We start from the raw sequence: 14,949 nt of genomic DNA, 5'->3' as shown, positions 1-14,949 counted from the left end.
CAGCTCATCGTATTCCTCCTGTGCTGGCAAACCTCACACAAAAGCCCCCAGCAGCTCCAGCTTCCACAGGCAGCCTCTGCTCAAGGGGTGCCTGGCCCAAAGCAGGGTTAAACCAGCTCCTGAGCATCATGGCTTGAAATCCAGCAAAGACGTGAGGTGCCATCCAAGCGACTCTTCTTCTGCCTTCTCCCCATCATCTTCCTAAAATCCAGCTCATTCTTATTAAGCTAAAGAGAATCAACATATTGTTTATCTGCAGCCAAGTATAGCCTGGGTGTTACATGACAGCCCTTTCTGCTGATCAGTATACCCCACCATGCCTCTTTTACTTAAGAAGTTATTTAATTTAGGGTTTCTCTTGTCAGATTGTTATTTTATGTTCCCACAGGCATCCCACATGTCTGAAAAATGCATTTGATTTTTGAAGGAACACAGAGTTTCATGCAAAATGGGCTGGAAAAAGCATTTTAAATGGCTTTCAGTCATTAAATAAAACTACTTGAATATTCAGGGTAAATAAAAAGCATATCAAAACGTACCTTGCATTTGAAAGAAACTCACTAAATGGAAAATATTTACTGAAGTTAGGAAATGGGGTTGTTGCACCTGGGTCCAGCAACTCTTCACTTCCCAAGCACGGGAAAAGCAGCCCAATTGCTGGATTTCCAAAGAGCTCACACAGCTCTGGATACCCTCACAGGGCTTTGACACCCCCACAAAGCATCCAATGAAACCTGGAACCTTGGCCTTCAAGGTTTCTAATGAAGAGAAAGACATTTCTAAAGTGCTCATCCTGTGGGGGAGCCGGGGGATGCCAGCCTCCCTCCTGAGCCCACTGTGGGTCACAGCAGCAGCAGAGATCCCACCCCTGAGCTCCCACACTTGTGTTTGTTTCAGGGTTGAGTCCCACACCAGCCAGATAAACCAAGCACAAAAGCAACTAGAGCAAAAGCTGCTCTGAGTAACAAGGACCCAAACTACCGCTATTTGCTCTGTTATGAACTCAAGATTTGATAACTATAGAAACACAGTAAATACTGTTGAGAAGCCTGGGAACCTGCATCATTGGCAACGTTTCTGGGCTGGGGATGCCCTTGAGAGCTGTGTCCCCAAAGCCCCCGCCCGCCCCCCTTCTGCTGCTGGTGAGCTGAACAAGACAGGGTGCTTTATTCAAACTGCTGCTGTGAAACGGGGACAAACAGAGTAGTTTAAATGTAATGAATTAAGAACATAATAACCAGCTCTTGCTGCGCCCTGGCAGAAACTGGACAGCAAGTACTATCTACCTGTTTGGGTGTACTTTGGGGAATGATGGCCAAGTTCCACTGCCTAAAAGTAGCTAGGACCTCTGGCAATTCAGTACTATATGCTGTTTCTTAACGCAAACTCACTCCGTACTGTTTCCCACATGACAGCTCCAGCCGGTGCATTGGTCCAGGTCACCCACTGACCGGAGCTGTCCGCCCCTCTAACCCACACTGCATGGTGAGAGGCAAAGACAGTAACAGAACTCTGAGACAACACGGCGCTTGTGCCCAGCTCAGCATGAGCTCATCCTGCGCACGAGTGCGCAAACTGGGCACAGAAACCACTAGTCATGGGGTCCCAGCAAGGGGTCAGCATTCCTGAGAGAACGAGCAGCTGCAGGAGCCCGGAGTCAAACTACCCAGGCTGGAAGCCAAAGCCCCAAAGCGGAGCAGTGTGCTACATCACCCACCTCAGACTCCCAACACAGTGGCTCCAACACTGAGCAGAGGAGCTCCTCTCCCTCATTACCTGCAGAGCCTAAAGAAATGCTCAGAAATGCCCAAATTACAAGAAAATCTCCCACTTCCTTAACTGAATAGTGCATGGCTTGGGTTGCTCAGCTGTCAGAAGAGACAGCTTTGCGGGGACCTCACTGCAGCTGTTCAATTTATAAAGGCAGCTTACAGGAAAGATGAAGAAAGACTTTTGACCAGGGCCTACAGGGACAGAACAAGGGGTGATGGTTTTAAGCTGAATGAGGGTTGACTGAGGTTGAACATCGGGAAGAAATGTGGTACCATGAGGGTGCTGAGGCACTGGCAGAGGATGCCCAGAGAAGCTGTGGCTGCCCCATCCCTGGCAGTGTTCAAGGCCAGGTTGGACACAGGGGCTTGGAGCAAGCTGCTCTAGTGAAAGGTGTCCCTGCCCGTGGCAGGGGTTGGAACTCAATGAGCTTTAAGGTCCCTTCCAACCCAAACCAGTCTGGGACTCTGTGGTGGAGCAGAGCCCTGAACCCCACTCTTCTACATGCCAGGATGATGTCCCAACTGCAGCATTTCAACTTGGAGCAAGTATAAACCCTGCTCAAATTCACGGCCCTAGGCTACACAGCACCAGTCTGTGGCCACCCCTAGTTTCCTCAGACACTGCAGCAGTAATACCTTTCCCTGGGAAACATGGGCACACCGTAGGACAGCCACCATCCACTGCCACCTCCCTGCTCTCCTCTCCTTGCCACTGCCATTCAACACCTTCATTTGAGATGGCAAACAGCTCCTGAAGGGCACAGTGGAGAACTCAGCAGAGCAGAAAGCCCAGTGGGGGTTTCACAGCACTGCTGTCAGCACACTGCAGTGTCTCCAGAGTGGCAAATGCAGAGATGCTGCTCCACTGTGTGCTGTTGAGCCACCTTTTGCTTTGCTTTTGCTGTGCCCCAGCAATTCTCCTTCCCACTTGTTTTTGAGACAAGCCTTTCTCTCGCCCCACAGTTTCAGAGGACTGGTTCTCCACAGACTCAGGCTCAGCTGTGACAGCCTCTGGTGCAGGCCCAGGAAGATGCTGAGCTCCAAGCTGGAAGCTGCCTCTGCAGGGGTGGGCATTTATCATCACCGTGGTAATGATCCAGCACCTACTGCAGCCCAGGGCAGGTAACACAAGTGGCTTCCCACACTGAAAAGGAGATAAATGGGAAATGCCAAAACTCCTCTGGCTTCACTGCAGAGAGCCTGAAGAAAATAGGATTGTTACTGAGCTGTATTTGTGCATAAACCCTAAGCAAGAGCAGCAGCTCCATGCCCAGATCATCACCCCTGGGTGCTGAAGAGCTACGCTGGCAGCTCCTGGCACCTTTAGCAGTTTAATGGTTTGCTAAAACACCATCTTTGATGCAGAACAATGCCTTGCTGCTCTGCTCTGAGACACCTCGCTTTCATCCACACCCTCCAGTAGAACCATCAAGGACAAGACCCTGTAGCCTGCCTTGCAGTGATGTAGAGCCAGATTCCACTGATAGAGCAATTGCCAGGTCTCTCTTGTCTTGCCAGGTGCTCTCTCACTAAAGGATCACCAGAAGGTTGGCCAACCCGCAGTAAAAACTACACACATCAACCCTCCATGGTGAGGCACAAGACGAAACTTCAGCCCAGCAGGCCTGCACCGTGCTCTCTGAAAGACCACCCCTCTTCTAAGACTAAGTGAAATTTTAGGTGAGTAGCCCAGCTGCACCAGTGAGCCTTGGGCTCATTTAAGAGCTGCTCAAGCATCTTTCCAGAAACACACAGAGACTTCAGGTTTCTGAACACACTGAGGGCAAACATTCTCCCCCCAAAGCTGGAACTTCAGAGGGTACATGTGCTCCAGTCAAAATCACCTTCAGTGAGATGCTTAATGTGGATGTGAAGAAGTTCACCCGAGTGCTCATCCACGCAGACATCCAGACTTGCACACAAGGACAAAGCACACTGCTCTCCCCTCCACAGCTGCCTTTTCACATACTTATGTCACGGGTCCTTCAGGCTGGCTTTTGCACTCACCTATTTGGCAGCATCCTGCATTCCTCTGCCCAGTATTTGCACATCATAACTTGACTGCTCTAAAGCCAAGCCCTGCTCTCCCATCACCTCTGGGATCACAGAATCCCAGAACTGTTAGGGTTGGAAGCGACCTCTAGAGATCATCCAGTCCAACCCCGTTGCCACTCAGAGCAGGTCACACAGGAACAGATACAGGTTGGGTTTGAATGTCTCCAGAGGGAGACTCCAGCCCCTCCTGGGGAGCCTGTTCCAGGGCTCGTCCACCCTCAGTGGAAAGAAGTTCTTTACATTGAAGACCCCCCAGCTACCTCCAGCCGCTTCCTGTCCTCCCCATCCCAGTGCCACAGGGCAGAGACTGACCTGAGTTTTCCTTATCCGCAAGTCAGCAGATGATCTGTTCAGTCCTTCCTCTTGTTCAATGCTCTGCTCAATACCTGGTCAGGGTAGAAGGGCATAGGTTATTTCATGCTGTTTGGAGAAGGAAAATGAATTGTTTGGCAAAGGGACTCTAAAAGATTGATGTCTGTGAACCAAGAAGCACCTGGCACTGAGCAGTCCCCAGCTCCTGACCCTAGCCAGCAATTTAGCCTGGCCTGGCAGCAAAGCCCCGTTCCATTACTGCAAAGCACTAGGTGCCTGGTCACCAGCTGAGGCTTGGTGCTGTGGAGGGCAGCACCTTCGTCCCCCAGCCTGGTAAGTGAGGATTTAAATGCAAAATTGATGGAACGCTTGGGTCTGATCTCCACACTTTACAATACACAAACAACTGGGGGGACCTTATCGCTCCCTACAACTGCATCACAGGAGGATGGAGCCAGGAGGGCGCTGGGCTCTGCTCTTAAGTAGCAAGAGACAGGACAGGAGGAAATGGCCTCAAGCTGCACCAGGGGAGGGTTAGACTGGAGATTAGGACAAATTTCCTCCCTAGAGGGTGCTCAGGCATTGGAACAGGCTGCCCAGGGCAGGGCTGCAGTCACCGTCCCTGCAAGTGTTCACACACCATGAAGATGAGGCCTCAGTGACACAGGTTAGTGGTGCCCTTGGCAGTGCTAAGGTAAAGGCTGAATTGATGATCTTAAAGGTCTTTTCCAAGCTGGTTGATTCCATGATTCTACGGAGTGCTGTTCTCCCCCTGCTAGGCAGGAGGAGGAATCACAGCTAAAATGTCTCTGCAAAATACCAGAGCTCGACTTCTCCAGGGACCCTAAAAGGTGTCCCAGCTGCCCATTCCTGCACAGGCAGGACCCAGCAGGATGGTGAGAGCGTGCTTCACCCTGCTGCACAGTCCTCTGCAGCAAAGCATAGCTTTGCCCTTTAAATTATGCCCAGTAATGCAACTAAGTGAGATGAATTCTTCTCTTGTCCAAAAACCATAAATGATAGCAGGCAGCAGCACTGCCCTGCTCTGCATCCCATCATGGTTTGGGCAGGGAGAGGGCAGGGGGAGGCAGGGCAGGAGGTCTGGCACAGAGCAAGGCAGTGCAAATCTGCTCCTTGAGGCCAGCTTGGGACACACTAATTCAAAAACTGAAATTCAGGGACTTCAAAAGCCTGTCAGAAAGCTCCCACGAGCAGGCTGGCCCAGCATGCAGAGATGCATGGTGCCATGTAGACCACCAGGTGTGACCTGGTGGTGTCCCTTGCGTTTGGCTGATGATACCTTCCCCACACAGATGTCCCACAGCCCTCTGTCCCCAACACCTTTCACACTGGAGCAGGTCCCATGAGCCCAGTGTGGGGCAGGTTTCACCTGAAGCAGGGACTCCCCATTGCCTGGAGCTGCCCAGTATCTCCCCATCACCACCCAGAGTGGCAAGGTAGAGCTTGGGACATCACCACACGGTGGGCATCTGTTTCTGCTGTGTGCCGGTTAGCATGGGTGGCCCCACAGCAGCACCCTGTGGAGAGCAGCAGCACTGTGAGGAGGACTGTGGGCCTGGGGAACCCTTTCTGGTGCTGGAAGAGGGTGTCCAGCAGCATAGCTTGCTCTGGGGAAGGGCTGGAGAACATCAGCACAAATTCTGCACTCCCTCCTGTTCTCTCTTGGAACTAGCGTCTGACCTACAGCTTATGTGAAAGGCCCTGTTTCACACAGCCTGATAGCCACAGAACTTCTCTGTGCATGGCCCTGCCTGTGAGCACACTGCCTGCTGCCTGCCCAACATATTCTGTCAGCAACTGGTCTTCCTCCACGTTTGTCACAAACTGTTCCCTGTTCCCAAGGAGCAGTATTGGCAAACATTGTGCATTTATGATCATTAATAAATTCACATTTTCCCAAGAAGCTGGTAATTAGAATGAGCCACTGCATGAGCAACGTCTGTCCTAAAGAAGTTCATTTGTTGTCAGCAGATGGTGGTTTTGATCAGTCCTGACTGTTTTCTTTCACTGATCATGCTGGCCATGATTTGGGACAAAGCACAAGGCCTAGTATCTGTTGCTCCAGGTAAAAACGGTACCAGTGAGTCTTTTCTGGAAGAAGTAAACAGGAATTGGAGCCTGTCCTGCAATCCTTCAGGCTCCCAAAGCACCCTAAAAAACACAGAACAAACACCTATGGGATGACACCTATGGAAAAGGATTATTGTTTTGCATGGGCTAAACCCTGTCTCCATCTGGACACCAGGGAGTGACCCCAGTATAGCTGGTGGAGCTCTGGGCCATGGGAAGGGGTCCCCTGGTCTATGAAATGGATAAGCTGACCCTTAGCTCTCCTTCCTGGGTCTATGTGAGAGCATGTGTGAGGAGGACAGAGGGTAGCAAGGGGACAATGGAGGTACAAGTCACCTTCTGCCATATACATGGGACATGGCCACACCAGTGGTGACAAACCTAGCAAACAGATCTAGCCATATCTAAGTTCTCCATGACTGCAGTGCTCCCACGAAACTCTGGGATTAGGGAGAATGTTGCTGCCATGGGGGAAGCACCAGCTCCTCCCTGATTCTTCAGACACAGCCAGGTCTCCTACAACGGTCTCAATCAAATCCCACGCTGATGTCCAAGGCAAATCTGAGCTGTGCTGGGATGACCTGCCTCCTATGTCAAGATGCTACCATTCTCACTGACCACCTGCCTTCCCTGGGATCTAATCTTGAGCCTTTGGGCTTGGCCAAGTGCAGCAGCACAGCCCCAGCCACCAGCAGGCTGACAGTCACATTGTTCTCGCTGTCCACTTGTCAAAGACATTGATTGACTCTTCGATGGTGGAAACCAACAGTCCCACTGGCCACGCTCTTTCCCTGCACTGCCTAAGCGGAGGCATGCCAAGACATGCTGATGAGTCACGACAACCTTCAGCAACCCCAACGGCCCGTTTCTTCCCCACCACCTGCCCCACAGAGCCTGTGTCTGGGGCAGTGGTGCCTCCTGCCCATCCTGGCTACACTGCGAACGTATCTGGGATGAACAGGAGGCACTGCTGCCTTGGGCAGAGCCACCAATGGTGCAGCCTGCACTGGGGACTGAAAACCAAGACCAGCCTGGAGGAAGCAGGATGGGGGCAGTGAGAATCCCAGGCACCAGGACAGCATGCCCCATGCCAGCACACTGGCCAGAGCTGCATGGGGAAGATGGATCATGGCTCTCTGCATGGGACCCCTTGGTGCTGCACCTGCTTAGGCTGCCTGTGCCAACATGGCTCACCAGGGAAGGGCCAGCTCTTCTTGGACGCTTGCACGTTCCCCAGCAGCACCTCTTCAACAACTCAGCCCTGGCAAACCAACCTTTGGCCATGCTAGGGGTTTGCTCACTGTGAGAGCCCAGAGCCTGCCAGCGCTCACAGCCCCACTCCCTCACCTCCATCTTGGGAATGGGGCACAAGGGGGCAAAATCACAAAGGGCAAATAAAGGCAGCTGGAGGATGCTAGGGGGACAGAAAGTGACATCCATCCCCAGGTGATCCCAGCAAAGTAATGGCAGATGTCTCTTCCCCACGCTCTGCAACAGCTCCCAGCGCCAGCTCAAGCTGCCACCAGAGAATGCACAGAGGGGGCAGGGCTGTGGGTCTCTCACCCAGAGCAAACACCACAAAACTGTCTTGACCCGCGTCACACCCCAGGTGCTGCCAGCACAGGGCTGAGATGACAGCCCAGGGCCACACGGCATTTCTGGTCATGGGGGATGAATGGTGAGTGCTGGGCAGTGGAGGCATGGAGCAGGACACATGGCAGCAATGCTCCCTGCCTGCTGCATCCCCTGCCCAGTGGAGGGCAGTGGGCAGAGCTCCACAGCAGCATCACAGGCAAATACTCACTCTTTAGCTTGGAGCGTACTTTGTTTGCCGTCTTCTTTATGTCAGACATCAGCTCTTCCAGCTCCTCCTTCGTTTCTGAAGAGAAAAAAGGAAACACAGATGTTTTGGAGACTGCTAAAATCTGCTGCCTGGTCCCTTAGCATCTGGAGACAAGTACTGCAAGCACTCCCAGCTGGACTGGGAGCACTTCCACCCCAAGCACGCTGTTGGACTCTCCTAATGGTCCTGAGCCGGGAAATAACCAGGCTGGTTGGGCAACGAGAGAGACAGGAAGCCATCCTGCAGGACCACCTGTTTGCACAGCCCTAACCTGCCTTGTATTCCAGTGTTCTGCAGAAAGCGGAAGGGAATGGATACACAATCCACAGTGATGGTTCCTGCAGTGAAATGAAAACCACTGCTGGTCACCAAAAACCTTCTGCTCAGCAAGGCATGCAGCCCTGTGAGGAAGGACTCAGGGATACCGTTGGGTGACAAACAGGACATGGCCCAGCAGTGTGCGCTTGCAGCCCACAAAGCCAAGTGTCTCCTGGGCTGATCACCAGCAGTGTGACCAGCAGGTTGAGGCAGGGGATGCTCCTCCTCTGCTCTGCTCTCCTGAGACCCCCTGGAGCTCTGCATCCAGCTCAGGGGTCCCCAGCACAAGACACGCATGGACCTGGTGGGTCCAGAGGAGCCTCCAAAACGGCCCAAGGGCTGGGACAGCTCTGCTGTGGAGAAACGGGAGAGAGTTGGGGCTCTGCAGCCCAGGGAAGAGATGGCTCCAGGGAGACCTTCCTGTGGCTGCTCAGGACTTCAAGGGGGCTTAGAGGAAAGATGGAGACTTTTTCCAGGGCCCGCAGGGACAGGTTCACAAGGGGCAATCGATTTAAACTTGACAAGGGTGGTGTAAGGTTGGACACAGGGAAGAAATGTGGTACCAGGAGGGTGCTGAGGCGCTGGCCCAGGGTGCCCAGAGAAGCTGTGGCTGCCCCATCCCCGGCAGTGTTCAAGGCCAGGTTGGACACAGGGGCTTGGCCCAACCTGCTCTAGTGGAAGATGGCTCAGCACACTGGTACCCAACTGTGCCCTGCCTGTGCAGACCGTGATGCTGTGCACTGCAGAAAGGCTGGGTGGTGGCACCAAATGCCCAGTGTTCACCCATGGGCTTGTAGCTGGCTTGCCAGGAATGTAAACGTGCCCCAACCATGGTACTGGCCAATCCCAAAACTCAGCCTTGACACCAGCATGTTTCGATATTTCAAGATCCAGATACAAAAGAATGTACAAACCATCTGCCATTCAAATATGATTTCTAGAGAAGCTGCTACCCCAATGCTTCCTCTTGATTTTGATGAGATCAACACTTACTTAATTAAATAGACTTTGTTTAATAGACTCTAGGCACATTATCTGAGTCATTCCAGTGGCTGTGGTAGCTCTGTGCCATACGCTCCCACCTGCCAGTCACAGGCATAATGAGAAAATCATCATGATGGGAACGTGCTGGGTGAAGGTCACATCCTATGGATGGCTGTATTCATCTCTGACTCAGAGCTAAGAGCTTCGATGCTATTGTGAAAAGGAAAAAGGGAATACGTCTGTCGATACCTTCACCCCAGGCTCCAGGTATTCTGAGCAAGCCAACACAGCACCTTTCCAGGGAAAGCGGTACAATTACGTATGAGCTAGAGAATAAGCACAAAGGCAGGGAAGGAAGAGCTCATCCCCAGCTGGAGTTCTCATTTGACTAATTATTTATTTTTTCCCCCATTCCTGAAAGAACTTGTGTTTGATGAAGAAATAAACCAGCCCCGGCTGGGTAACTGCCTGCACCCAGACAGGCTGGGGCCAGCTCACAAGGAAGCAAAGACCCAAGAGTGCTGGAGGACAACAGGCTGCCACAAACACAGAGTCAGGCCAAGAGCCAGGCTTGTTCACCAGCAAAGGGGAAAGACAAAGGGGCTCCTACTGCAGCCTATGACTACCCAGCAGGAGGATGGAGAGAAGCTGGAGCTTCCTGGAATCCTTGGAGATGACCTTCAGCTTCTTGTCGAAGCCTGGAGGAGCATAGGGACAGGACAACCAGCAATAGGCCAAGCTGGGATAAGGAAAATTCAAATTAGACATTAGGAAAAGAAAATGTCATCATGAATGAGGTCAAATACTGGACCCAAGGAGTCTGTCAGCTGTCCATCCTTAGGGACATCTTAGCATGTGGCTGTGGGTGAAGGCCTGAGTAACCTGACTTGCCGGAGGGTACTGGACCATGGACCACCAGGGTCCCTTCCCACCCATATCCACTTTTGATCCTAAGAAACAATTTCATATAACTCACTGCAATGTCATTTCCCTTCTTCCTGTCAATGTGGGCTGAGGGATTTGCTGCAGTGATGCCATCACTGAAGATGTACAGGGCAAGTGGTGAGCACAGGTGAGAATGTCCCCAAGCTGGCTGCTCAGGAAGGGGACAGGACCACATGGACAGATGGAGGGGACACAGGACAGGGAGCTCGGCTGCCTTTCCTCAAAATATTTCCAACTGAGCATCAAGGAGAAAACACTGCTGGCTGGCTTTGAGTCACGGGATGTGTGAGGAATACTTGGCGACCTGGCAGCACAGATTTCCCAGACAATTATTTTCACATCCATAGCGTCTGTTTAAGTGACTCATTCAAATCTATTTAACTGTTCACGGCAAGTAACATTCAGCAACAGGAAGCTCAAGTACCACATCATCACCACAGCTACGGTCACCCCGGCGAGCAGAGCAGCACTGAAGGGCAAGATGTGATGGTCAAGAAGCCAGGCCAGGCTCCCGCATCCCACAGCTCACCAGGGATGTCTGCTCCACGCCTGCCGGCATTGAGTACAGCAGAGGAGCAAGGATGTTCCCATGGTCACCAGAACCTGCGGCCATGTCCCAGAGGTTCCCTGGGAGTGGGGAGGAGGCTTTGGTCTGGGGCTGAGACCTGGGCTGTGACCTGCCCTGGAGAGGAGCTCAGGAAGCACAGGGGAGGTGGGGTGCAGGCAGCAGGGGAACAGGCAGCAGTGGAAGCTCTTTCTCCTCCTCCTGCCAACAGCAAGTGGGGCACCTGCAAATGCCCAGCCCAGGCTTGTAACACCTCTCAGCTCCATCACAGCCTTAGCTACTTGGGAAGGAGGAAAACTCAATTCCCCTGTGTCACCTTTCCCATGTCTCTCCAAGTTCCCAAAAGTATCTCTCAAGCAACAGGAAAAGAGGCAAACACAAGGAACTGGCACCCAGAACTGCCATGCAAGATGCTCCTCAGGGCAGGGAGGAGAATCCCGTCTGCAGCCCAATGCTCATCACTGATGTTCACCATTATCCATAAAGAAGGAAGGAAAAAGCCTCCAAAGTGCCCAGCAGAGAGCTGGAGGGCAGCAGCAGCAGGCACCAGACCCTCACCCTTCACAGCTAATGGGAAGCAACTGATGCCCCCCTCTCCGCAGCATGTCTGATCATCCCAGTGACAGTGATTTTGCACACTCGATACAGTTCTCTGCTGTCAAAGCTTCCTCACTCACTTATTGTTCACACTAATGAACGTCCACCCATTCGTGACCTGCAATTCTTTACTGCCAACAATCAACCTACATAATCCAGAGAAGTACAATTTCAACCTCATTCATAATTGAGTTACCTGGCAAAGCTGGAAGAGGGATCTTTTTGCCAAACAGTTACTTCTTTGAATTCAAAATGAAAGAAAGTCCTGACCACAGCTCCTCGAAGGAAATGGAACAAAAATAAACCTTACAACTTTTCTTCTGTCTCTTGCAGGTTGCCATGGATGTGGCCGTTTACAGAACGTAGGCTATCTTCTGAAGGCGAATGCGAAGAGGAAGCACAGACCTGGCAGCCCCACGAGCTATCTGGTCTCTGGGAATAAACCATAAGGAATCCTTCCTAGGAATATACAGCGTGGGTTGGAATATTTTCGATGGTGTTCCATGGCCTTAAAGTAATAAAAATCAAACCTGTTCTTAAAATTATCAGGGAGGAGATTGGCTAGAAGGGCTGCTGCATCCCCAAGATGGGAACTACTGATCAGGCAGCCTCACCTCCAAGCCCAGTAAGATCATGGAGCATGATCTCCTCCTGGAAGACATGTTGAAACATACGGATGGCAGGGAGGTAATGGGAGACGGCCAACATAGCTTCACCAAGGGCAAATCATGCCTTAGCTGGTGCTCTTCTACAATGGAGTGACTGCAACAGTGAACAAGGGAAGAGCTACAGATGCCATTTACCTCAACTTCTATAAGGCCCTTCATATGGTCCCCCATAATCTTCTTGCGTCTTATTTGGAGATTTACAGATTTCATGGATGGTCTATAGATGGATAAGGAATTGGTGGGATGGCCACATCCAAACTGTTGCAGTCAATGGCTCAATGTGCAAGTGAAAACCAGTAACAAGCGGTGTCCATACTCTGACCAATGCTATTTTGCATCTTCATCAACAACACAGACAGCACAATTGAGGGCACCCTCAGCAAATTTGTGGGTGACACTGGAGGGAAGGGTGGCATCAGAGGGACCTGGGCAGGCTGGAGGAGTGGGTCTGTGTAACCATTGTGAAGTTCAACCAGCCCAAGGGCAAGGTCCTGCACCTGGATCAGGACAATCCCCAGTACCAGCAGATGGACGGATGGATGGACAGATGGAGGGACGAAGGGATAGATGGAGAACAGCCCTGCAGAGGACTTTCCAGCTGAAGTCCTATTTGCCAAAAGAGATTTGGGATATCAATGACCTCTGTGCAGTCCTCCAGTTCCCAAAGGCTGATGACCCTTCCTGGAAATGGAGCTCAGAGTCTAACATTGCAACTTATTTATTCAAGCTCAGTAAAATGGGACAGAACGGAGGAGCACACACAGGGGTGGGCAGGAGAGAGCTGAGTGACCATGAGCAGAGCCAGGACTGTTCCTTCCACACAGAAGCAACACAAGGAGCTGCAGCTGCTTGCTGAGCTGCAGAAATAGGACACACTGATGCTATCCATCTGCCTTTGCCAGGAGAGAGGGCACAGGAGACATCCGGTGCCATCATGGAGTGCTAGCAGCCCTGGGATTTGTAGCTTCCAGCATGCCAAGAGGGACAAATCCTGCCGGACATGCAGCAAGGAGAGGCACTGCCAGGGATCAATGTCAGTGCAAGACATCACAAGGTTTTCACACAGGTGCAGAACAGAGATCATGCCTTGAAGGGTGTGAGAAGCTCTTACAGACCCTCTGGGACTAAAGGTGCTCACTAAAACACATCACCTGCACCACCTGGCTGCATCTGGAGGTGATCTGCATCAGACTAAAATTGCACCTCCTGACTTTTCAGGTTACTAAAAAAGGCAGCAGGTGAGTAACTGATGTTTTCTGAGACATCTTTTTAGATAATTAAAAGGTGATAACATCAGTGGGACTGCACTTATAAAACACCATTCTGTAGTAGCAGTGATGGGTCCTGTTTCACACACCCTAGGAACCCAGTGTGCTCCTCACAGCTGCCGGTCCAGCTGGGCAAAGGTGCTGAGCTGCTGTGGTCACCAAGAAACATGGAGAATAAGTCCAGCGGTTGGACACTGAGAGCCCTGCAGCAATGGAGTAGCCCTTTCACAGCCTGTTGCTGAGCTGGGCAGCAGCTGAGCTTCCCCCTTGGGTGTTCTCATCCCACAGCCGTCCTCCTCCAGCTGCTCCTGCTGCTCCAGGCTGGCCCCAGAGCCAGAAACCCCCTGGGAAACAAACCTCAGGATGAAGGGAGAGCTGTGCTATGCATTAACTGCTTCTCCTGCAGCCATACTTGTTGGCTGCTTATAACCCCATCAGTAGAAATGAGGGGATCAAAGTTTGTTCATAACAAAGCATTTTGGTGATGAATCTGTGCAAAAGATGGAGACAGGCGGCGCAGCACAGTGCCTCCTCCCGGTTCCTCCCTTTCAGAGCAAGTGTTGGTCATAAAGAGCTAGGGATGAAGGGGAGCCCTGTAACCCTGCCTGGACACATTCACGTGAGCTCAAATCCAATTTGTGCAACCACACGGCTCCCAAGATCTGCTCACAGAGCCGCCTGCCATCACAGCCATGGGGGGAACAGTTCGTATGCAGCAGCAAACCTTGTGGGACCTGCAGCTTGCCTCTAGCATCCCCAGCCATGCTGTGCTCCAGCTCACAGCGAGAGGTTGCTAAGCTGTCAGGAAACAGCAAGTAGTGATAGCTCAAAGCAGGGGGCTTAGGATATCTTTTAATTAATTTCTCAACAATAATGATGTACCCTGACTTACAATGCCAGCTGAAGAGCATAGATCTCTTTGCACAGCAGTAAGGTCCTACTAAAACACAGCTCAAAGCGAAAAATAGGCCTGATGAAGGCACAGTAGCTTCCCACAAACCGATGGTGGGTGCTGGGTGGGTGAGGGCAGCGGCTGCAGCCAGCAGCCCTGGGAACTCCCCATGGCCCACCAGCGAGCTGCCTCCACGAGGGGCACCCAACTGAGACCTCAAAATGTCTGTGAATGAGCAGCTTTGAGTGGCTGCCTCCACCAGCTGCAGATGTGCCCATCCGTCAGAGATCTCCAGCCCTGGGTGTCTCGCAGCTTCTTTCACAAAGTTTTCGGGTGTCCACCTCTCCGAGAGCAATACTTAGCTGGATGATGAGCAAACAGCTTGCTTTCCTCCCTGTCCTCCCCACGGCTCTCCTCAAGCCTCTCCATCCACCTCCTTTAGCTCCAGGGTGGCACTCCATGCCTTCAGGACCTTTCTTGCATGAGCACCTTGCCCCTTAACCAGCTGCTCCCACCCCACCTGGGGCCCCATGCATCTTTCTGAGGAGCTGCAGGAGGGATGCAAGGTGCAGTGGGATGACAGGGCCAGGGCTCACAGGCAGCAACGCTGACCTGACTCTCCTGCAAGCAAGCAGCAGG

General features: G+C 52.1%; 1 protein-coding gene across 1 annotated transcript in view; it reads right to left on the bottom strand.

Annotated features, from left to right (window-relative positions):
• STX1A (syntaxin 1A) overlaps positions 1–14,949 on the bottom strand; it is a gene marked incomplete at its 5' end in the record, with an annotated part of 56,459 nt that overhangs the window by 10,679 nt on the left and 30,831 nt on the right. The window contains 2 exons of the mRNA XM_080629983.1: positions 4,140–4,213; positions 8,035–8,109. Of these exons, the coding sequence (XP_080486109.1) occupies positions 4,140–4,213; positions 8,035–8,109 (149 nt within the window). The remainder of the gene's footprint in view (positions 1–4,139; positions 4,214–8,034; positions 8,110–14,949) is intronic.

The sequence above is a fragment of the Psittacula echo genome, assembly GCF_963264785.1.
Source record: "Psittacula echo genome assembly, chromosome: 15".
Classification (NCBI taxonomy): domain Eukaryota; kingdom Metazoa; phylum Chordata; class Aves; order Psittaciformes; family Psittacidae; genus Psittacula; species Psittacula echo.
Note: the sequence above shows the minus strand (reverse complement) of the source record. Positions and strands in the feature narration are given on the sequence as shown.